Genomic DNA, 22,918 nt, shown 5'->3' on the forward strand with positions numbered 1-22,918 from the left:
GGGGTCTGTTTTCAGGAAAGCCTTGCCCTCATCACACCTCAGAAGGGATTTCCCAACTGTAACAGGAGTGGCTGAACCAGATTAACATCCCCCCAGGTGTCCGTGTGTCGGCCTTGCATACAAAGGGCCCAGTTTACAAAGAGCATCACCACGCAGTTCAGGGCATCAATTCCTGCAGGAAGTTCTGGGGGAAGGGAAGGAACCCTCAAGGCCTACGTGCGATGAGTGCAGGCTGGAAAATGCCAAAGAGGTGGGTTCTCTCACCGGCTTCTAGGGGACCACCAGAATTCCTTCAGTGAGGAAATCCGCTGGGATGCCAGCAGCTCACCCATGCCTTGTGGTGGCCCATACTTGATGCCCTGGTCCCTGAGTTGCATGGGAGCCCAAGATTTGGTCCTGAGCCTTTGGGACTGTCAACACTTTAAGGGATACACTTTCCAGCTCCGACTTAACATACCCGTCTCCCAGCTCAGGATTCGCACTTGGGTCAAAGGTAATTTGCGCAAGACTGATTTGCTCACACAAATCTCTCCTAAAGCTGAGCTCCTGTGTCCTTCAAAAAAAAGGCCAAACTCCACGTTATGAGCCCCGCACACCTCTCCCTCCTCCAAGTCCCCTCTGCAGCAACCACAAGAACCACAGGCCTGGACGCAAGCCTGACCTTTTCATTTAAGAAGCTAGAAACTTCTACTAGAAGCTCCTACGTGTGATGGGAGAAGACAATGCTCTCTCCCGTCTGACTTTGTTTGACTTTATAAGCAAGCTTCCCCTGGACTCAGGGTGGAGCAGGCAGGATCTTATCTGAGCCGCGGGGGGTCGGGGAGCTCTGGGATGTGCAGGAGCAAGTGGGCAGAACAGAGGTAATGCTTTGTTTTTGTAGTTCCGGTCGTACATCAGCGACTCTGAACTGGGCTCCGGAAAATGCAATGCTCCACAAAGAGAGGTGCCCCTTTGTTGGTTTTGTCCCAGCAGAGATCTAGAGATAAGACATCTCCCCGTGTTCCTTGTTCCCCTGGCCTGATTCCCTCTCGGTACCGAGCTCTTAGGTTAGGGTTGCCTCCTTAGGAGAAGATTTGAAAAGCGCTGGGTTCGAATTCCGTCGCCCTCCCCGCAAAGATCCCAGCGCTGTCGCGAGGGGGCAGGGACAGCGAGTCGGCCCCCCGGCAGGAGATGCTGCGGTTCCTGCCCCCACACAAACCCCCACGCCCGCGGCCGTGGCCGCTCCGGGATCGCCCTCTTCCCGCGCCGCGCCGGTCCAGCCCGAGCCCAGCGCCCCCCGCACCTCCGCGGCCCCCCGCACCTCCGCGGCCCCCCGCACCTCCGCGGCCCCCCCGCCTCGCCCCGCGCTCCCTCCTCACCCGGGTGCTGCGGTGAGCTGCTCGCCGGAACCAGGGCCCCCGGTCCGGAGCGCGCCGAACCCGAACTGCTCCTCGCCGCCAATGATGCGGGCCTCTGGCAGCCGCAGTCACCGCGGGCGCACTGCGGGCGGGTGGGCTGCGCGTCGGCTCTGCCCTCTGTCGGCCCCGGCGCGGCGGGAGGAGGGACGGGGAGGAGCGTGCGGCCACCGGCCTCCCACAGGCGGAGGTACTTGGGACGCCAGCGCGCTCAGGCGCACTCAGCACCCTCCCCAGGGCCCGGGGTCCCGCACCCCGCACCATCCCGCGTTCACTTAACACGCCCCGGGGTGGACCCACACGCGTCTGGGGCGGGGGCTGTGCCTCCCGATTTCTCTTCTCACACTCCATCCCGATCAGGTCTGCTCCTGGCTTCCCTGGGCGTCGAGCCAGCCCGCTCTGTCCTACTAACTTCCGAGTGACTCTGCTTCCACGTGTGATCTGAAATACGTGCCCATTCCTCACTCCCGTGCCCTGTGCGTCAGACCCCGACTCGGAAATACGCGCGCTGTGCCCGGGCCTGGAAGGCCGGCCGCGGTGTCACTTTCATTTCTGCGTGGGGCTGGGCAGGGCAATCGGAAGGGCATAGCCGACGGGAAATGCTGGAAGAAGGGGCAATCTCATAACTCAGTTTAATCCAGTTATTTGGCGTTTAACTGCAATTCCCTCCTTCGTTTTCCAATGCTTTCTCTTTGATCCACTTTCTAATGAAAACGGATTCATTTAAAGCTTCATTCAGAAACTCCGGGAAAATAGTTGGAAATTCATGCGCGGCCTTATGAAAGTTCTGTATCTTTTAAATGGTGATTTTGGGGGTTTGGTGAGGTGAGGGAATTGTAGGTGAAATTTATTTTATTTTTATTCTGCAGACTCTGTGGTAACGAGGCATGGATTGCAGCTCATTTCTCACAGTGGCATGACTTTGGGCCAGTTTTTTGTTTGTTTTCCAATTCCTTCTGTTTCTCTGTTTCTTCATCTGTAAAATGGAGCTATCAGAGACTGAAATACTAGGACAGGGCGGGCACCTGGGAAACATTCTGGCTGTTCTCTAATATCAGTGCCTTTAAAGAAGCAGTGACTTATTTAAGCCTAACAATAGATGAAAATTTGAATAAAACTGTATCAGCTGAATGACATTTTCCTGTACTTCCTGCGTTAACCTCCTGTGAAACAAATTGCCCCAGAATATTAATAGAAAACGGTACATTTTGCCCAACTTAAGAAATCTCTAAGGACCTAAGAGATCTCTAAGGGCCTCCTCCTTTTGAACTTAAGACCAGATGGAGAAGCTGGAGACCCAGCATCACACCTATAAAGGTGGTGGGCCTTGAAAGTAGGTCTGGAAGGCTCATATGATGTATTTTATTTGTTTCTTTCTATGCCAGTTCTATGTTTCCCCATCAAAATCAGATCAGATTGTTTGATGGGATGGCAGTGGTTGTCATTTAGCAGGTTAGTGCCCTGAGAAAATACCCAGCGTAGTGTTGCCAGATTTAGCAAATAAAAATACAGGATGCCCAGTTAAAATTGAATTTCAGATAAACAACAAAAAGCTAAAAAGCCTTATATATAAGCATGTGTAAGTATATTCCATGAAATATTTGGGACATACTTATACTAAAAAATCCTTCATTGCTTATCTGAAACTCAAATTTAATTAGGCATCCTTTATTTTATCTGGCAACCCCAGTCCAGTGAAATTAGTAAAGAAAAGGGCCTCACATTCCAAAAGAATGGCAAGTTTTCACAGACATACAGATTAAAAAGTGGATCTGATATGGGTTTTGTTTTAATATTTGAAGGAAAAAATTATGTACTTGTTTTCATAAGTTGATTCTTTGTTGAGCTGTTTCTTATTTCTCACTCCTGTTTCCCATCAACATAGCCCTATTCATATACTTCTTTAATATAAGCAAAACTGATGACTCTCCACTCAGTGAAGATATTGGATTGAATAGTAATAATGTACTTAAGAGTATTTTCAAATAGTATTTATTCAGATCCAGCTGTATGTCAGTTACTGTTTCAGGCTGTGCCTGCAGGCTAAGGAAATCACAACACAGAGTGCTGCCCCATTAGGTAGACACAGGAGTGGGAAAATTTAGACAAGTGAATTATGAATTGTCCTTGGAAAGCGTGGAAGTCAACACTGTCCTCGCTGTACAGGATCCAAGGAGAAGAGGCTCTAACACAGATGAGCAGAGCAAGGGAATTCCAGGACGACAGCTAGGCCTAGCCTGCAAGCCAACCCATCTTGATGAAAATAATAAACTGGAGAAAATGGGATTCAATAAAATTGAAAGTGTGATTGGGAACTTGGAAACCCCTGAGGCTCTTAGATGGTGATGAATGCAAAGGAAAAAATTAAAACATTTAAGTTAATTAAATTTAAAATTAAAAAAAATTAAAAGTAGGAGCTCCGAGGGAGGAAATGTCCAGAAAAGGCATATTACTAGTGTGACACAGCTTACAATAGATTGATTTCGAACAAGTGGGTGGTATCTAAACACAGAGACTACATTTAAACCAGAAATTCAAGAATATACTTCTCCGAATGGCCCAGAAAAGAGAGTATGAACAGAGCACTCCACTAGACTGTAGGGAACAACATTCACATCATCTCAGAGTGGGAACATTGCTCAGTGGTTTTCAACTTTTAGAATCACCTTATAAACAAGCCAAAGTAGAATTAACTATGATTATACAAGAGAATGGAAATATGATTAATTTTTTAAATGTAAAAGTAAAGGTAGGTAGGTAGGTAGAAGGAGGAAGAAGTGGGGAGCAGGTGGACAGAAAGTGGGGTTTCTAGGGGTCTCTTTTTAGAAAGCTGAGAGCCAAGAGATACTGTCTACAGTTGGTAGGACAGAAGTAAAGGTCTGCATGCAGAGTAATTCTGCAGAGGAGAGAGCAGGAGAGGGCCTGAGTATGCAGATGTAATTCTATCAGGAGGCTCAGGGAAGAGAAAAGATAGAGCCAGTGAGCTTGTGAGCTTAGTGCTCACTTTCCTATTAGAAATTAGAGAGACAGTGCCTAAGATGATACACCAAGAAATAATAGTATAGCGCATTATTTTGGAAACACATGGTGATCACCAGAAATCCAGTAGGAAACACTGTTAAGAGTGATTATCTTTGGGGAGGTGGACTGGGGTTGGGGTGGGCTGAGGTGGGAGGGCCTGGCTTTTCTGTTTTGTTACTTCAGAGCAATTTAACTATAATTTAACAATTTAAAGTATGTGCATGATTACATTGATTAAGCATTTAAAACTTTTTAAGAAAAGAATTTGTGAAAAACAAAGTTCCACCAAGACAGAGGCTTTTGTGAATGAGTAGGAGGTATCTGGAAGAAAGAGAAAAGAGCATGTGGAATGCTGGATCAGAATATGGAACTACATAAGCAAAGGCACAGGGGCCTAAAAGTGAATGATGTTCCTTGGGAACTTGACATTCAGCAATCAGCAAGCCTCAGGTGTATAACTAGGAAGGCACAGAAGGGAAGGATGACAAGGTAAGCTGGCCCTACTAACAGTCTTCTGAGTAATGCAATGGGGTTTAGACTGTGAGCTCCTTAAGGATGGGGTCTATGTCATTTTTATTCCCCTGCATCCAATGTGGAGCCTAGCAGACAGTAGTTGCCCCCCACCCCGAATGTTCTCTAAATGAATGAAAAACATCTTGGGGCAATGGGGAACCACCAGCACTTAGAAGCAGAACAATAGCAGTACTGGTTTCTGGAAGACAATTTTGTAGTAAAAAAAGATGCATTGAGATTGGAGAAACTGAAAACAGCGGGAGGAATTAGGAGGCTATGGGGTGAAAGGTGATGGTATAAACTAGAACAGTGACAGTGGGAACTGAGATAGGAAGATCTACTTAAGAGATCAGCAAGGGGTGAAGGAGACAGCAGAGGGATGAGTCCAAAATGGCCCTGAGATCTCTAGCTGGGGGAACCTGGTATGTGATGGAGCCATTAACTGAGAAAGGAAAATTAGGAAAAGGAACAGTTTGTAAAAGTGAGATAATAAACGCAATTCTGTGTACATTGAGTTTGAAAGACCTGAGGCCGATGTTTTTAAATTGGGAGTCATGAACCATTAATGGCCTATTAAATGTACTTGGTGAGTTGAGACAAAAATTTTTTTTATTGTAAAGTAGGCTCCACGGGCTTGAACTCACAACCCTGAGATCAAGACCTGAGCTGAGATCAACAGTCAGATGCTTAACTGACTGAGGCACCCAGGTGCCCCAAGACAAATATTTTTTAACGAAATGGAACATGACAGATTTTAAAGTATTTCATATGTGATAAGGTTAAGTGTTGTTTCACAGAAACTTTGTTTTCATTGTATACATACTTAGGTAACTGACATAGAATGTATTTTCTACCACATGTCAAAAAAATGTATGAGAGCCTTTGCCCTTGGACTCCAGCCGTACAAGTGGTGGGTGGAGGTGACTCACTCCTGCTCAGCGGCTGTCTGTGCACATTTCCTTCCAGCTCTGTATTCAGGGACTTCACACTGATAGCTTGAAATCAGCCAGAGGGAGGGCTTCATGCCACAGAAATCAGCAAACACTACTAAATGAGTCTTTCTTCCCCTGCAGGGAGCTATCGTGTCCGGGTGGAGCCATCTCCTGGGCCATTGGTTACGCAGGTCTGAAGCCCAGTCTCAGTCTCTGGGCAGAAGTCATTTATTTGGAAGTGAAACTGTTGAGAACGCATGGGATTAGCCATCAAGGGTTTGCAGAGGAAGCAAAGGCAGAAGACAGAATTCTAAAGAACACGACAATCAGGGACTGGAGGAGAAAGAGGAGCTAGTGAATGAAATTGAGAAAGGTTAGTCAAAGTGAGCATAGAGAATGGAGAGAGAAGCGAGAGGTTTTTAAAGGTTAAGTATCACCAACACTGTTGATTAGATAGAATGAATGAAGATGGAAGGAAGGGCCATGAGGTTTAGCAATCGCAATGGGAAGGTGTGTTGACTGCTAAAACTAATTGCATCATAATAGAGGGGTGAAGGGGGAGAGTCAGTAAGGAGTAGAAATGGAGATACAAGGACAGAGAGTGTAGACCACTTTCAGATATTTGATGAGGAATAAAGGGAAAGAGAGACAGCTGTAGCTTGGGTGAGAGAGAGAGTGAGGAGAGTGACAATCTGCGGGATGGTCATGGGCTCTGCCTGATGGTGTCTGAAGCTTTCTGAGCTCTGTGGAGGCTGGAATTCACTCCTTAGTCATGGAGTCAATAGGTCTGGTCATGTGCTTTCCCTGGTGATGTTTGCTATTCCAGGAACAAGGCCAGAGAGGAGGGCTTATCTGGTCTTAGAAAATTGGAGAGCAGTTTGGCCAAAGGCAAAGGAAATAAGGGAATTGATGATAATTTGAAAGAAGATTTTTTTCCTGGTTAAGATGCAATAATACATTCCTGTTGTTAGAAATCTAAACAAAACAAAATAACAAACATAGAAATTCGGGGGTCCTCCAACCCCAACCTGATTGAGTAATGACTGAACATCTGGTACATATCTTCCTGACAATTTTCCAGACATCGTGCAGTAATTAAAAGGGCTGAGTCAGACAGACCTGGGCTTGAATCCAGCTCTACCTTTCCTAGCTCTAAAGGCCTATGGCAGGTTACGTAGCCTTTTAACCCCTCAGTTTCCTTATCTGTACAATAGAAATAATAATAGAATTTGTATCACAGGGTTGCAGTAAGAACTGAAAGGGCTAATGCACGTAAGTTGCTTAGAACAGTATTTGGCAAGCAGAGTGAACATTTGAAATATATATACATACATATATGCATATATATGATTCAGGAAATCCATTTCTAGGGATGGATATATATATAAACATGCACATATATATGTATATGGGAAAGAGAATATATATATATATATATAAACATACACATATATACTTATATATGTATATGGGAAAGAGAATTCATGTATATATGAATGTATACATGTATTCATGTATATAAATACACACATACATACAGAACATGAATAACCGGGAGGAACTGAAAAATACTGGTGACTTGAGTGGGTTGGAAGGACCTATCCTGAGGCAGAGTGACAGAAGTGGAAAGGTACAATGTCATGGTTGAAGTTGGAAGCACAAGACTTCAGAGGGTGAAGCACTCATTTCTCGAGGATGACAGGTCCCAGATGGTCATGTCTCTAAAGTTTTAAAATGGAGAGAAGATAAGGAATCTTTTATTCAATATTTTAGCCAGTTCCAGAACTCATTATCCAATGCCAGGCTAAGCCTTCCCTCTTCTTTGGCAGTGTCTCCATACCCTTTGTAGACTCCGTTTACTTAAAAACCCTGAAACTGTGGAAGTCACCAGTGACTTGTTTGTATGTGTTCAGTAACTGGACTCGATCTGGCTTGCCAAGCTGGTCTCCAGGACATTTTTTCTTGCCCAAGTCAATGATGACACCCCTACTAACCTCAGTCAAGATGTAGGAAGCATTGTGCTACGTCCAAGACTCCCAGGCTTGTCTTAGTGGCACTGTGATGCAAGCTCGCCCGGCTTTTTTATCCAGTGGCCGAGTTATCTGAGCCTATAGCCATGGTGTCAGGGTGTCAGCAATGTCCTCCTTCCCATTCCTGCCATCACTACACTAATCGAGGTCCTCAAAAGCTCTACCCTCGTCAATTACAAAATGTTTCATTTGTTTACACAAGTCATACATGCTCATTATAGGAAAAAAATTTTTTATTAGATTTTATTTATTTGAGAGAGAGAGAGTGAGCACAGAGGGAGAGTGAGAGAGAGAAGCCAACTCCCCACTGAGCAGGGAGCCCGATGCGGGCCTCGATCCCAGGATCCTGAGATCATGACCTAAGCTGAAGGCTGATGCGTAACCTACTAGAGCCACCCAGGCGCCCCGGAAAAATGGCTTTTAATACCAATTTGTTGTATATCCTATTAACCATTTCTCCACGTAAACAAGCACACACATATACCAAATTATCGGACATTTTGTAAGATCCTATTTTAATTTAGCAAAGTAATCCTAATATTTCACCAAGCCAATAGATACACATCGGATGTATCAGTTTAAGAGACTCTATAATGTTTTCCCATATTGAAATTTGAGTTACTTACTAGAAATGTGGGTTATTCACCGTTTTTAATTTTTGAAATAGCACTTCAGTGATGATCTTTTCATTTAAATCCTGGTGCCTATTTTTTAATTATTTCTTTGTGATACATCCCTGGAAACGGATTTCCTGAATCACAGTGTATGACTTTTATTTCTTCTAAGTCTTTCTGTGCATATATTACACCTTCTTGTGGCAAAATTACTTGTCTAAACATGACGGACTTGTAATTATTTGACTTCCCCGCTCAGACACTATCAATGTTTCCTGTGGCACATAGGGAGAAATAAGGTCCAGATAAGGTCTTCCACGTTCAACCCACTTTACACGCAGCCATTGTGTTGGGGCATCCCCTTTGCTTGTAGAACTTCTATCTGATTGGTCCAGATCCTGGCATGAAGTATGTGGCATCCTCAACCTGGATGACTTGATGAGTGTTTGTTACAGGGACTATTTACCAAGGTGAGAGTAGGAGTGGGGAACCCCGCAAGGCACAGTGCAGTGCCTCTGGGCAAACAACACTGGGGAGCCCTTATCTATCACCCATCTGCCGGAAGGAGCAAGAGGAAGAGGCGATGACTAGGACCTGGTAAGGGTAACGATACACAGAAGGCCACCTGACAGGAGCTGTGACCTTGGCAGCAAACCATGGCAACCAGGCAGGAAGGAAGCCAACAGACTATATCACTTTCTCATCCACGCTCCAGTCTCCTCCTGGAAATTGGCCAGGCCCAGCTGGAAGCCAGAAGACACTGGAGACCATGGATACTGCCCATTCAGGTCAGCCTCTCAAGATGGAAAACAGTGGAGAGTATCTGATGGGACAATAGAGGATTTCCGGCATCCTTTAAGGGTTCCCAAATGCTAAGTTTTGAAGTGTTTTAGTGCTTTTCTTAGGGCATCCAATAGAGTCTCAATTATGTTTTATTTCTATAATGCTTTCTTTCCTCAAATAGATCAATACCTCCTTAAAGAGAAATATGGTCTTTTTCACATGTGCTCAGATGCTCAGGGAAAATTGGTTGTGAATTTATCACCCAAAGAGATTTCCTCAAGGCAATGGGTCCACAGGAAATGGTAGAAAAGATGAAATGTCTGGACAAGAGATGCTAGGTGGAAGGGCCAACAGGTACCAAAGATCTCCTCCCTGACTGGGATGCTCCGTGAAAGCTCCAGGATGGACGTAGACAGGAACAAATGATTTGGAAGCCACAAATGGAGCCTGACACTCACCTTCACAGCCTTAAATATGGGAACCCTGGAACCTCCCTGACATCTGGCTCCAGTAGCAACACTGTCAGATGCTGGGCCAGCTCTCACCTTCAACTCTCAACTGGAAGTAGACAGATCTGGCCTGAGTATGCTTAAGCCCTCTGAGCCTCAGTTTCCTCTTGTGCAAACTATATTTCAAACTTGAGTGTAAGATGGATGAGTAATATCCGTAGAATAATGCCTGAGGCACAAAGACATTCAACAAATATCTCATTCCTTCCTGTCCCTCCCAGGTGCCAGGTCAGCTCTCCCACCACCTCACTGTATCGCCTTCTTCACAAGTACTGGTTTGAGGACAAAGTCTATATGGGTTTGTTACTACCATCTTCTTTAGAATTAGAGGGCGGTAGAAGGAAATCAGATCACAGTGTCCCGAACAGGAGCCAACAGTAAGCAGGAAATATGCAAAGGAGTGGCAGAGCGGCCCAGCCCTCCCTTGAACTTGGGGTCATCGTGCATCCATGATGTATTCTGAGCTTACTTAGGGTGGGGAAGATGGTAAGAGATGCATTAAAACGCAGTAGCAGGGTGACTTTAATTAAATAACATGATGTCAACGGGTCTCAACATTCTCATTTCTAAAGTGAATTTTTGAATCATGATTTCTAGAGTCTCTTCCTGATCTAAAAATGGTTTCTATGGACAAAATACTCCATGGAAGTCACCTCAGTCAGAAACGTTAGTCCCAGTGTTTGAGCCAGTGTGACAAAAGACCAATGGCTGGGCCACAGATATTGCCCGGTGGTCTCTGTGACCTAGCACAAAATGGGCGAAAGATTTTTTATATTAACGCCAGATGGAAGTTATTCATTCAGTCACAATATTAAAAAAATTAAAATTTTAACCCAAATAGCACACAAAGCCTTATAAAAATAAGACCAAGATAAATCCTGATCTTACAAAAATATTAATTCTTTGTACACTACAAGAAGTAGGATCTGCTAATGGGGTACTGGGTTTGCGTGGTAAATGCTTTTCAATATTCTGTGTTTTACTTTGGACTCTATTCTTCTCAAAGAAGAAAGGAGCACGAGTGCCTTGTTCTCCACAGGCCCAGCAGTGTCTGGCAGATATAAGGCATTCAATAAATACATGTGGGAAGAAAGGTACCAGAGAAAGGGAAAGGGGAAGAAAAAAGAAAGAGAGAGAGAAGAGAGGGAGAGGGAGAGAGAGAGAGAGAGGAGGAGGAGGAGGAGGAGAAGGAGAAAAGGAAGGAAAGGAGGGAGGGAGGGAGGGAGAGAAGCAAGAGGGAGGCAGGAAGAAGGCCTTTTAGACCAGCATCATGATAAAGATAGCAGATGCCCTTGTAAGGAATCAAAAAGAGGAGGCAAGGAGGAATGACCTGAAGAGTTTCTCCCTCCCTCCCTTTCTTCCTCTACCCTGTTCCACGTGCTTTATAAACTATTTCACCTACTCACCTTTCACTGGCTTATGAGAAAAGAGTTAAAACTTTATTTTATTGGTGGGGAATAAGAGTTTCAGCAAAGTTAAGGGCTTTGCCCAAGATCTCACAGCTGAAAGTGAGGGGCCCGTTGTCTCCACCAGCCCGTTGTGATTACCAAGCAGGGTATCTCTTTCACAGTGCCCTGTGGGCTGGCAATCTTTTTTTTTTTTTCAATTTTCATGCATTTTGGGTTTTTTGGGGTTTTTTTGCACTTAATTAAAACTTTTATTTATTTACTTATGTATTTATTTATTTATTTTTAATAATAATTTTTATTATGTTATGTTAGTCACCATACAGTACATCCCTAGTTTTTGATGTGAAGTTCCATGATTCATTACTTGCGATTAACACCCAGTGCACCATGCAATACGTGCCCTCCTTACTACCCATCACCAGTCTATCCCATTCCCCCACCCCCTCCCCTCTGAAGCCCTCAGTTTGTTTCTCAGAGTCCATAGTCTCTCATGGTTCATTCCCCCTTCTGTTTACCCCCCTTCATTCTTCCCTTCCTTCTCCTACCGATCTTCCTACTTCTTATGTTCCATAAATGAGTGAAACCATATGATAATTGTCTTTCTCTGCTTGACTTATTTTGCTTAGCATTATCTCCTCCAGTCCGGTCCATGTTGCTGCAAATGTTGTGAAATCGTTCTTTTTGATGGCTGAGTATTTTCATGCATTTTGATCAAATGTTCTTTGAAGAGGAGCTGTCAAGGACCAGAGAAGCAGACTGGAAGGCTGGCCAGCTTGTGGGAGGCAGAGAGGCAGTCCCCACTCCACCAGCGGGCACTGCCTCCTGAAGCTGCCATTGACTGGCAAGCTTTCATGAGGAAGGAGGGGCCAGTTTCCATGGTGTGAACACAACAAAGCTCTAAGACGCCTGCCAGTGCTGAGTGCCTCAGATTTCAAACAAGATAGTAAGTATTTTTATATTACTCCTGCCTTCAGATGTTTACTACGGTTATTATAGATCATTCATATTTATTAGAACTTATATCTACTGACTGTTTTTTTACATTGAGACACCTGCAGCAGAAAGATGGACATTCAGGTGTACTTAATCAAATTGACAAAGATTTATGTGAAGGAAAATTTGCTAAATTTCAGAAGTCAGTTGTAGGCTAGTGAATTGGGTGTTTTCCGCAAATAATTTTTTTAAAGAAAGCCTCTAATTAATAGTATTATTTATTTTTTGAACAGCTTTATTGTGATATAATCCACATATGATAAAATGCATTTATTTATAATACATAATTCAGTGGCTTTTAATATATTCAAGGTAATGAAAGCATCACTCTCCACTGTCTAATTTTATTTATTTATTTTTTTAAATTTTTTTTATTTTAAAGATTTTATTTATTTATTTGACAGAGAGAGACAGCCAGTGAGAGAGGGAACACAAGCAGGGGGAGTGGGAGAGGAAGAAGCAGGTTCCCAGCGGAAGAGCCTGATGTGGGGCTCGATCCCATAACGCCGGGATCACGCCCTGAGCCGAAGGCAGACGCTTAATGACTGCGCTACCCAGGTGCCCCTCCACTGTCTAATTTTAGAACATCTCATCACCCTCTGAAGAAATCTTATACTCACTGGTAGTCACTTCCTACCCCCACCTCATCCCAGTTCCAGGCCACCAATAATCTACTCTCAGTCTCTATGGATTTGCCTATTCTGGACGTTTCTCATAAGTGGAATCATACAATATGTGGTCTCTTATGCTTGGCTTCTTTCATTTAGCGTGTTTTCAAGGTTCGTCGATGTCGTAGCACGTGTCAGTACTTTATTCCTTTTTTAGTGTCAAATAATGTTACGTGTAGGAGCGCCCACACTTTATTCATGCATGCATCCGCTAATGGCCATTTAGATCGTTTCCACTTTTTGGCTATTATGAATCATGCTGCTTGTAAACATTTGTATACACGTTTTTGTGTAGACATATATTTTTCCTTTCTTTTAGGTATATACCTAGGTGTGGAGTTACAGGTCATATGATAACTCTATGTTTAACTTTTTGGAGGCTTACCAAAGCGGCTGTGCCGTTTTATGTACCGACCACGTGTATGCGGGTTTCAACTTCTCTGCACCCTCACTGACACTCGTATTGTCTGTCTGTTTGATTACAGTTATCCTAGAGGGTGTGAGTGGTGTGTCAGTTCAGGGCGGTTTTGATTTGCATTTCCTTCATGCCTAATGAGGTCGAGCATCTTTTCATGTGCTTATTATTTGGGGTGTATTTTCATGAGCAAATTATTTTGGAGAAACTTCTGTTTATATTCCTTGACCATTTTTAATTGAACTATTGTTTTATTGTTGAATTGTAAGAGTTCTGTATAAATTCTGGATACAAGTCTCTTATCAGATGTATAATTTGCAAATATTTTCTCCCATCCTATAGTTGCTTTTATACTTTTTCAAAGGTATAGTTTACAGAAAAAAAAGTTTTTAATTTTGGTGAAATCCAGCTTATTTATTTATTTTTTCTTTTGTGGCTTATGCTTTTGTCGTCATATGTATGGAGCACTGCCTAACTCAATGTGGTGAAGATTCACTCCCATGTTTTCTTCTAAGAATTTTAGTTTAAGGTCTTATGTTTAGGTCTGTAATCCATTTTTTAAAATGGAATCCGATTTTTTAAATTTTCTTTCTTTATTTATTTGAGACAGAGGGATAGAAAGTGAGCACAAGAGAGAAATAAGAGCAGAGGAAGAGAGACAAGCAGACTCTTCACTGAGGGTAGAGCCCAACACAGGGCTCAATCCCAGGACCCTGAGATCAACACTTGAGCTGAAACCAAGAGTCAGACGCTCAAACAACTAAGCCACCCAGGCACCCCTTAGGTCTGTAATCCATTTTACGGTAAGTTTGCATATGGCGTGAGGGAAAGGATTGACTTCATTCTTGCGCATGTGAATATCTAATTGTGTCAGTACCATTTAGAAAGATTATTTATTCCTCATTGAATTTTCCTGGCACCTTTATTGAAAACCAATTGACCATAAATGTAAGCATTTATTTCTGGACTCTCAATTCTATCCCATTTCTCTCTATCTTTATGCCACACTTTATGTCACACGGTGTACTTCATTCATATCACACTGGTTTTTGTAGCTTTGAAGTAAGTTTAGAAATCAGGAAGTTTGAGTCCTCCTACTTCCCTCATTTGCAGGATTGTTTTGCCTACTATTCTGAATCTCTTGCATTTATTTCCATATGAGCTTTTCATTTTTTTTTTAAGATTTTATTTATTTATTTGACAGAGATAGAGACAGCCAGCGAGAGAGGGAACACAAGCAGGGGAGTGGGAGAGGAAGAAGCAGGCCCACAGCGAAGCAGCCTGACGCGGGGCTCGATCCCATAATGCCAGGATCACACCCTGAGCCGAAGGCAGACGGTTAATGACTGAGCCACCCAGGCGCCCCCAGAATCTGCATTTTAACAACAGCCCAGGTACTTTATATGGACCAGAGGTTGATAAACTATGGTCTCCAGGCCAAGTGTGGCCCACTGCATTTTTTTTTTTAGGCCTGTAGTCACCGCCTATGATGGTGGCCCTCAGTGAGGGCCTGTGAGCTTTGGAAAGCCAACTGCTGTTGGCTGTTCCTAGTCTGTTCCTAGTCTGTTCCTAGTCTGTTCCTAGCACTTGTCTCCTGAGTCCACAGCTGTGCCTAGCCTCTGCACAGGGCCCTGCTGGTCACCACCTACACTTTGGGAACTCTGCTATCGGCAATTTCTTGGCACTGAGCAGTAGAGTTAGTTCAATTGTCAACTTGCCTTCCACCAGCTTTCAACTTGAAATGGTTTGGTTCTTGGAAAGGAGAGGGCATGCTGGGATCTGGGCATCACTAGGGTAGAAGGAAAGTAACCATCCTACCAGCCAGACCCCTCCCCCTTCCCCTCGAGCTGGTTGCTTTTCCCCCTGAGCACGCCTCCAGCTGAGGGCTTCTGGGCACAAAGCGTGCTCACCCACCACCACCACCCGGTCCTCGCCCAGGATGGCCCACCCCTGGCAGGAGTTTTTCTCTTGTTACATAATAGTTATGTAATGTTACATAATAGTCTTGATTTTTGCCTCTTGGCCTACAGATGCTAAAATTTTTTATATCCAGCCCTTTACAGGAAACATTTGTAGATCCTTGGTCTCTAAATTAAAGTTGGAGCCACTTGCCCTTTGCAAAGTGTGCCTTCCCCCATAGACACGCTATGCCTAGTTGGATTTTCCACCACTGCCAATGCCCAAGATGACTCTTACTCATCCCTTTGGGACTCAGCTTGGGTCACTTTCAGAAAAAAGTGCCTTTTACTTTTTAGTCCAGGGGAATGGTCCTTTTCCTCTAACCCCAGAAAATCACTGCCATCATAACACTTGGGAGATTGCTTGTTAATTGTGTTATATACTTCTTTCCCACTTTAGGGCTGTCCTCATATTTCAATGTACATCAGTAGGTCTGATATGAGACTCAATAATTCACGTTTCTAATAAATTCCTAGGTGATGATGCTGCGGGACCACAGTGTGTCTGGCTGACTCCAAACTCTTCTTGAGTTCTCAACTTAAACGTTGGGATCAAAGGGACATTCCTGCTGGTCCCACCTCCAGTGACTCTCTCCTTATTCTTTTCTTCTGTCTCAGGCCCTTATTTGCTTGTATCAGTAATTCTCAAACTTATTGGTCTCAGGGCTCCTTTACACTCTTAAAAATGACTGAGAACTCCAGAAAGCTTCTGTTTATATGGATTAAAGCTATCAATAATTACCTTATTAGAAATTAAAACTGAGAAAAAAATTTAAATGTTTATTAAATAATTTATAAAAATCATAATAGGCCTAATATGCAATAACATGAATGATATTTTTATGAAAAATAATTACATTTTCTAAAGCAAAAGAAATGAGAAGAACAGCATCTTTATTTATTTATTTATGTAGTCAAATCTCTTTAATATGTGGCTTAATAGAGGGCAGCTGGTTCTTGGATCTTCTGCATTCAGTTTGCTGTTTTGGTTGAAATATAGAAAGAAAATCTGGTTCCATTCGTATATAAAATTGGAAAAGGGAGGAGTATTTTATAACCCTTTCAGATAACTGTGAATATTTTTCTTTGATACTACGCCAAAACTGGACAGGTGATAATGCTTTTCAAGTAAGTTGGAATCTGAAATAATCTCTGTACTTTTCACGCTTTGTCTCACTAAAATCCATTGTCCTATCTTGAATGTCCTATCTTTACCCAGGCATGATTTTGTAATATTGTACACTTGTCATTTGTTCATGGAGTTACCCAGACTTTCCAAATGTTGACACGTTTTGTAACATAATATTTTAAAATCATTTTTATTAAGTCATGTAGTCAAGGGTCAGCATTTATAAAAATAAATAACTCTTACTACTTTAGTTTCTTTATTGAAACTAGCTTCTTTTTCTCCTTTCTTTCTTTCTTTCTTTCTTTTCTTTCTTTCTTTCTTTCTTTCTTTCTTTCTTTCTTTCCTTCTTTCCTTCTTTCCTTCTTTCTTTCTTTCTTTTTTTGGACTCTGTGTGTGTGCTGGTGAAGGATACCATGACTGCTAGTCTAGTTCGATGTCACTGCCACTGCCTTGCTTTGTGCGAAGGTACCAGCTGCTTTCTACGTTGTTGCTTTTGAACCATCAGGGCAAATGTCAGCACAGTGAACAAAGCCAATGACATTTTAATATTATAATGAAAATAGTTTTGACTTCATGGATCCCCTGAAAGAGTCGGGATTCCTAAATACCTATAGACTATAGTTTGAGAATTGTGGATTTATGTCTTAATGTGGTAAAAAACTTGTAAGCATTTTATTTGCATGTTTACATCTTGTCCTTCAGAGCTGGTGTACCAATAGTATTAAATTTCTCTGGAGTACCTGCTTTGTGTCCAGTCAGTAAAGTTTTCACATAGATTGTCCTTGTATCCTCACAACAACTTTGGCAAATTATACCCATGCTATAGATGAGAAAGGTAAGGCATAGAATTACACAACTGATTGAGAATCACACTACTAGCACTTTGGAATAGGAGTAGGGGATAGCACTGAAAAGTGGCTTGAGGCCAAATAGAAAATGCCAACCTTTGAGTTCATCCTATATTCCTGTAGGGAGAGGGGAGCCATTGATAGTTCTTAGGGAGAGGACTGCATGTGCTAAGCACAGTGTATGAAATCCAAATACACCCTCAGCAGAACACACACATGCAAACTTGTGAGGTAAGAAAGAAAGTAAATGATAAAGAGTCCTATGGAATCGCTTACTGAGAATAAAGAACTGTAGAGAATTTCCTAAGCGCTATGTTTTCCTTACAGGTTTTTTTTTTTTTTTTTTTTTTTTTTTTTTTTTTTGTCATGGAATTGACCAAAATGTCAGACATGACAAAGCTCCACCAAGCCGTGGCTGCAGGGGACTACAATTTAGTGAGAAAGATTTTGAAAAAGGGTCTCTGTGACCCAAACTACAAGGATGTGGACTGGAATGACCGAACCCCACTTCACTGGGCTGCAATCAAAGGTGAATGGACAATGCCTGGGTAGAATCCAGCCCTCTGAGCCCACCACTGATGAGGTTACCAGTCGGTAGTCTGTGTGCGGTAGTGGAAAGAAATATTTCTTCAGAGCCAAATGGACCATGTCAACCCTAGCACCACCACTTACTGATTGTAGCACCTTAAGCAAGTTATGTAAGGTTTCTAGGCCTTAATGTATTCACCTACATAATGGAAACGGTGATTACCTTGGAGTCTTGTGGTGAGGATTCGGTAAGATAATGGGTGTACTGTGCCTAGCACAGTTTGCTCTCAATTAATATTAATGCTCTGTGCTCTTGACCTCCAATAGGAAAAGCAGGACAGGGACTCAGTCTTGTTCAGTGCTGTATCCCCCATGCCTCACATGGCTCAGTTACAGAATTGGAGGATAGCAGAGGCAAAATCTCAGCCATTGGTCTTGTCAAGGCCTTCAGCCCTAGAACACCATTGAAGAACGTTAAGTAAAGGAGTGTCATAGTTGACTTTGCTTTTTATTTTATTTTTTTGTTTTACTTTATTTTATTTTTTACTTATTATGTTAGTCACCATACATCATTAGTTTTTGATCAACTTTGCTTTTTAAAAAGCTGTTTTGGTTTCTGTATCGAGAGTGGATTGGCAGGAAGCAAGATGGGCTGCAGAGAAATCGTTGGGGGAATTTTGCAAAAATTTGAGTGCAAAGTGATGGTAGCTGTACTAAAACACCTTTTCGTGAACATTTGCTGTATGCTGGGCATCGTGCTATATGCATTATGTCTGTCATCTCATGTGCACTTCAAAAGAACTCTGTGAGGTAAGGAACAACATTTTTCACTTACAAATGAGGAAACTGAGAATAAAGAACTGTAGAGAATTTCCTAAGCTTATAAATGAGGAAACTGAGCCTCAGACCTTTGTTTCTTACCTGGGATCCCACAGTTAGCAATTGTTACTTACTGGCAGGTATGAGCCCACATCTGTTGGACCTAAAAGCCTGCACTTTTAATCTGTGCTAGCTGTAAAGTAAGTGGGACTTAAAGTATTTTTTATTGAGGTTTAATTGATATACAACATAATATCAGTTTCAGGTATACAACATAATGATTGAATTTTTGTAGATATTATGAAACGACCACCACAGTAAATGAAGTTAAAATCTATCACCGCATATAGTTACAAAAAAGTTGTTGGGTTTGCTTTTTTTTTTTTTAACAAAAAAGCTTTTTGTGATAACTTTTAAGATCTATTCTCTTAGCAACTATCAAATATGCAAAATAGTATTATTCACCATAGTCACTCTACTATAGAATACAATTCTGTATTAACTAGAGTATAATGCTGTACATTACATCCCCAGGACTTATTTATTTTATGACTGATGTTTGTACCGTTTGACCCCCTTTACCCATATCTCCAAACCCAACCCCCTCCTCCCCGCGCCTCTGGCAACCCCCGGTTTGTTAACTCTACCTATGATCTTGGTGTCTTTTTGTTTTTAGATTCCACGTATAAGTGAGATCATATGATATTTCTCTTTCTCTATCTGACTTACTTCACTTAGCATAATGCCCTCAAGGTCCATCCATGTTGTTGCAGAATACTTGCCTTTAAATCACCATCCAGAGGCAGAAAGTGGAGCGAGACTCATCAGTGCCCGCATAGGCATGCGTAGGGTGACTTGGGAGGGAAAGCAAGATTCCTAGGAAGGACCTGCAGGAATGGACAGGAGAAGGGAGTGTCCTGTAGGGAGTAGAGGGAATAGTTGCAGAGCCCAGGACTCTGGTGGAAGCAAAGTTCATGGGTTAAAGGTGGAGTACTGAGTTCCCGGTAAGAGAGGAAGAAGGGAGGAGGGAATGATGCTAGGAAACTGGAAGGGCTTCGAAGCAAATGTCATCCCTTCTTTTATACTATCTAGGCTTTCTCTGGCCTCAGTCGGGCAGAGACATTTTAATCTTAACCTCCTCCCGTTTCTTCCTGTTACATCTAAGGGCACATGGAGGTGATGCAGCTCCTTCTTCAATATGGAGCCAGGCCCTGCCTGGTAACTGACGTGGGCTGGACCCCAGCTCATTTTGCAGCCGAGTCAGGCCACGTGAACGTGCTGAAAATTCTCCATGCGTTGCATGCCGCCATCGACGCCCCCGACTTCTTTGGAGACACGCCGAAGAGAATCGCACAGATCTACGGGCAGACAGCCTGTGTGGCGTTCCTGGAGAAGTAAGCTTCATTTATTTCCAATTAGAGAAATGGCGGAGGAACAGGAGCCTGGGGTCAAGGTCTTTGCCGACTCAGTGGTCTGAGGTCCATGAAAATGAAACAAGCAAATTCAGCCAACTGTTGTTTGAGTTGTTTTTATTTCTTTTCCCTGAAATGACTAGTTTGTTTTAGATTATGTGAAATCTACTGTTTTTGTATTATACCAAAATTATAATTATTATGATGCATATTTATAATAATTTTAACAATGTATAACTTATAATTATTGTTTTAGATTATACAAAAATTATCTCGGATAAGAGATAACCAACTTTGAAAATGGGTCATGGTACAAGATTCGTGGAGCCCCTTCAGATTCTTTGGCGCTATTCTCTCCTATTTCTCCTTTTACCTATCTGATCATTTCTTCTCATGATTTTCTTGAGCTCCTATTCTTGCATGCCTTTAAAATGCTGAAATTCCTCGGGATCCTGCCCTTGGCTATCTTCTGCTGACTCTCTCTGCAAAAATCTCAGCCCCTCCCCAGTGACTAGTGGGTGGATGAGTGTGATACCTGATCCCGGCATGACTGAAGGGAGGAGGAGTGCTTCTCCAGAGAGTGGGGGTGCCATTTCCAGGCAAAGTGGACAGGCAGAGCTGAGCAGACAAAAACAACAATGGTCAGCCACATCACGTGCAAGTCATTTCTAGTTATCGTCATCTTCCATGAGGAACTTCCCTTTTGACAGTTAAGAGGGTTCAGGGAGAAGGAATCCTGATTAAGGGGAAATTAATCTGGACCTTGAAAGATGGCTAAGATCTGACTAATGAAGGAGGGAGAAAGATTCTTGATTTGGAGTGAAAGCATCAAGTCGGAAATGTGCATAGGCTGTGTGTACGTGTGAGGATGTGCAGGGACAGTGGAGGGATAAGGATCACTGAGGAATTTCTTAACACCTCCTGTTGCAAGCAGGTGGGCTCCCGGGCTAGGATGATGAAGAGAAAGGGTATAAGAGAATTTCAGAAGAAGCCTAGACAGTATTCAACAATTTTCTAGTAAATGTGTTAGTCAACAAATATTTTTGAGCCCTGCCATGCGCATGGCTTTGAACTAGATGCTAAAAAGGATTTAAAGATGCATCAGAGACAGTGCTGGACATTAAGTTCCCTGAGAGAGGAGATACTGGCACTGAGACAGGCTAGAAAGTGGCAAAGGTCAAAGGAACAGGGCAGAGGAGGGATACTACATGGTCTAAAGCCCGTCGGTGACTCCATGAACTTCCCGCTCAGGGGCTTGCCATGTTTCTCCATCCCGTAGTCATTTCTTTAGTGTCTGAGGCATCCCTAAAGGGTGCACTTCGAGATACTTGAACTTGGCCTCCTTCCTTCTCTCCTGGACCGCTGACGTGACCAGGCTGTGTGCAGCGGGCAGAAAGAGGGGCCCAGGCTGCAGCCGGGACAGGCTCTCCCAGCCAGCTGGGTGCTGAGGGCTGCCGTGTCCCCCTCTCCAGGGCTGAGCCCGAATGCCGGGACCACCGGCGCACCGCCAGGCAGAAGGGGCTGCCTCTGGACCAGCAGGACGAAGACTGGGATGCCAAGAAAAGGGAGCTGGAGCTGTCTCTTCCTTCCTCAAATCGAAACACTAATAAGAAAACGAATAAGACAACTGGAGGCCCCAGCAGGCCCGGCCATCCTAAGGAGAGAAGAGAGTGAGAAGGACAGCATCATCAGTGCCTCTGGCACGCATGTCTGCTGCGGGGGACTGTCCCTGGACCAGACTAGGAGTGTGAGACCTGCACTGTCATTATGTGATTTTACTTATGACCGTTACCCAGGCCTTCCACCAGTAGCTCTGGACCTGCCATTCGGTCTGAAGCCTTGTTCTCTGCAGAGCTGCTGCCTCCCTGCTGATACGCCCTGTCCACCAAGATTGCCAGAAAAGGGCCGAGCGTCACCAGTCATTTGCCTGGTCAGCATCCCCTGACCCTGTATGTGCCATTATAGAATTTCAAGGGCAAAGAAAGCTCTCCCTAAGGACTTGATTGCTTCAATGAAAAGAGAAAGTAACAATAAAATCTCAGAAATCTCCTACCTACTCACTATAGTTAATCTGTGACAAAAGTGATTTGTTGTCACATAAACCAAGCAAAGAGATGAACAAATGTAGCTCGCAGGTTCCAGCTGTGGTTCTCCTTCATGGGGCAGAGGTGAACAATCCCAGCCTGGTTGTTTTAACCAAGGATCACTTCTCCGTAGGAAGAACAATCTGGGCAATAGACCAACTCGGTGAGCAATCCTGGGAACACGGACGAGAATTAGTTTTACCCCACGTAACGAATGAGAGGTAGCATAAAAATTAGAACATGTGATTTCGGCCCTACTTGTTGGATGTGCGTGTTAGGAAATCTAAATACAGATCAGGTATTTCCAGTGAAAATGTCGCATCCACCTTGAGATGTGCTCTACATGTGAAATACGTATCAGATTTTGAATATTTGGAACAAAAAAAATGTAAAACAGCTCATTAACAATATTATTGATTACGGGTTGAAATGATCATATTTTGGGTATTGGGTTAAATAAAATACATCATTAACATATATTTTAGCTCTTTCTCTCCACTTTTTAAAATACGTGGCTGCTAGAATGTTTAAAATCACATGGGTGGCTTGCTTTTTTTTTTTTTTTTTTTTTTTTTTGCCCCACCAGACAGCCCTGCAGTAGAAACCAGAAACTGTTTAGAGCTTCCACCAGGCAGCTGGCCTGATGCACTCCAACTGGCTACTCCACATGCTAGGATTCGTAGTTTTTCTACCTAAATCAATGTCTTTGGGCGCCTCACATCATTACACATTACGCAATCAATGCTTGTGTTAATACAGGCCATGCCTGGTTCGAATTCTCTGCAATGAATCGATGGTTGAAACTCTGATACGAAAGTGGTACACGTGCAGAAGATATCTTTTCTAGTGTTTATATCCA

At 43.2% G+C, this 22,918-nt stretch overlaps 2 protein-coding genes across 3 annotated transcripts in view; one reads left to right on the forward strand and one right to left on the reverse strand.

The window, feature by feature from the left end:
* Positions 1–1,640, reverse strand: part of PLA2G7 (phospholipase A2 group VII) — a 41,680-nt gene extending 40,040 nt beyond the window's left edge. Inside the window, exon 1 of one of the 2 annotated variants that reach the window (XM_002919004.4) lies at positions 1,359–1,640. The gene's annotated coding sequence lies outside the window, so the exon portion shown is untranslated. The remainder of the gene's footprint in view (positions 1–1,358) is intronic. The other variant, XM_019799428.2, reaches the window with a different exon arrangement.
* A 15,942-nt stretch (positions 1,641–17,582) lies between these two features.
* ANKRD66 (ankyrin repeat domain 66) lies at positions 17,583–22,506 on the forward strand. Its single transcript, XM_002919013.4, has 3 exons — positions 17,583–17,745; positions 19,729–19,957; positions 21,448–22,506. The coding sequence occupies exons 1-3, from the start codon at positions 17,583–17,585 to the stop codon at positions 21,647–21,649; spliced, it is 594 nt and encodes a 197-aa protein (XP_002919059.3). The 3' UTR covers positions 21,650–22,506.
* The last annotated feature ends 412 nt before the right edge of the window (positions 22,507–22,918 follow it).

The sequence above is a fragment of the Ailuropoda melanoleuca genome, chromosome 19 (assembly GCF_002007445.2).
Source record: "Ailuropoda melanoleuca isolate Jingjing chromosome 19, ASM200744v2, whole genome shotgun sequence".
Taxonomy (NCBI): Eukaryota; Metazoa; Chordata; class Mammalia; order Carnivora; family Ursidae; genus Ailuropoda; species Ailuropoda melanoleuca.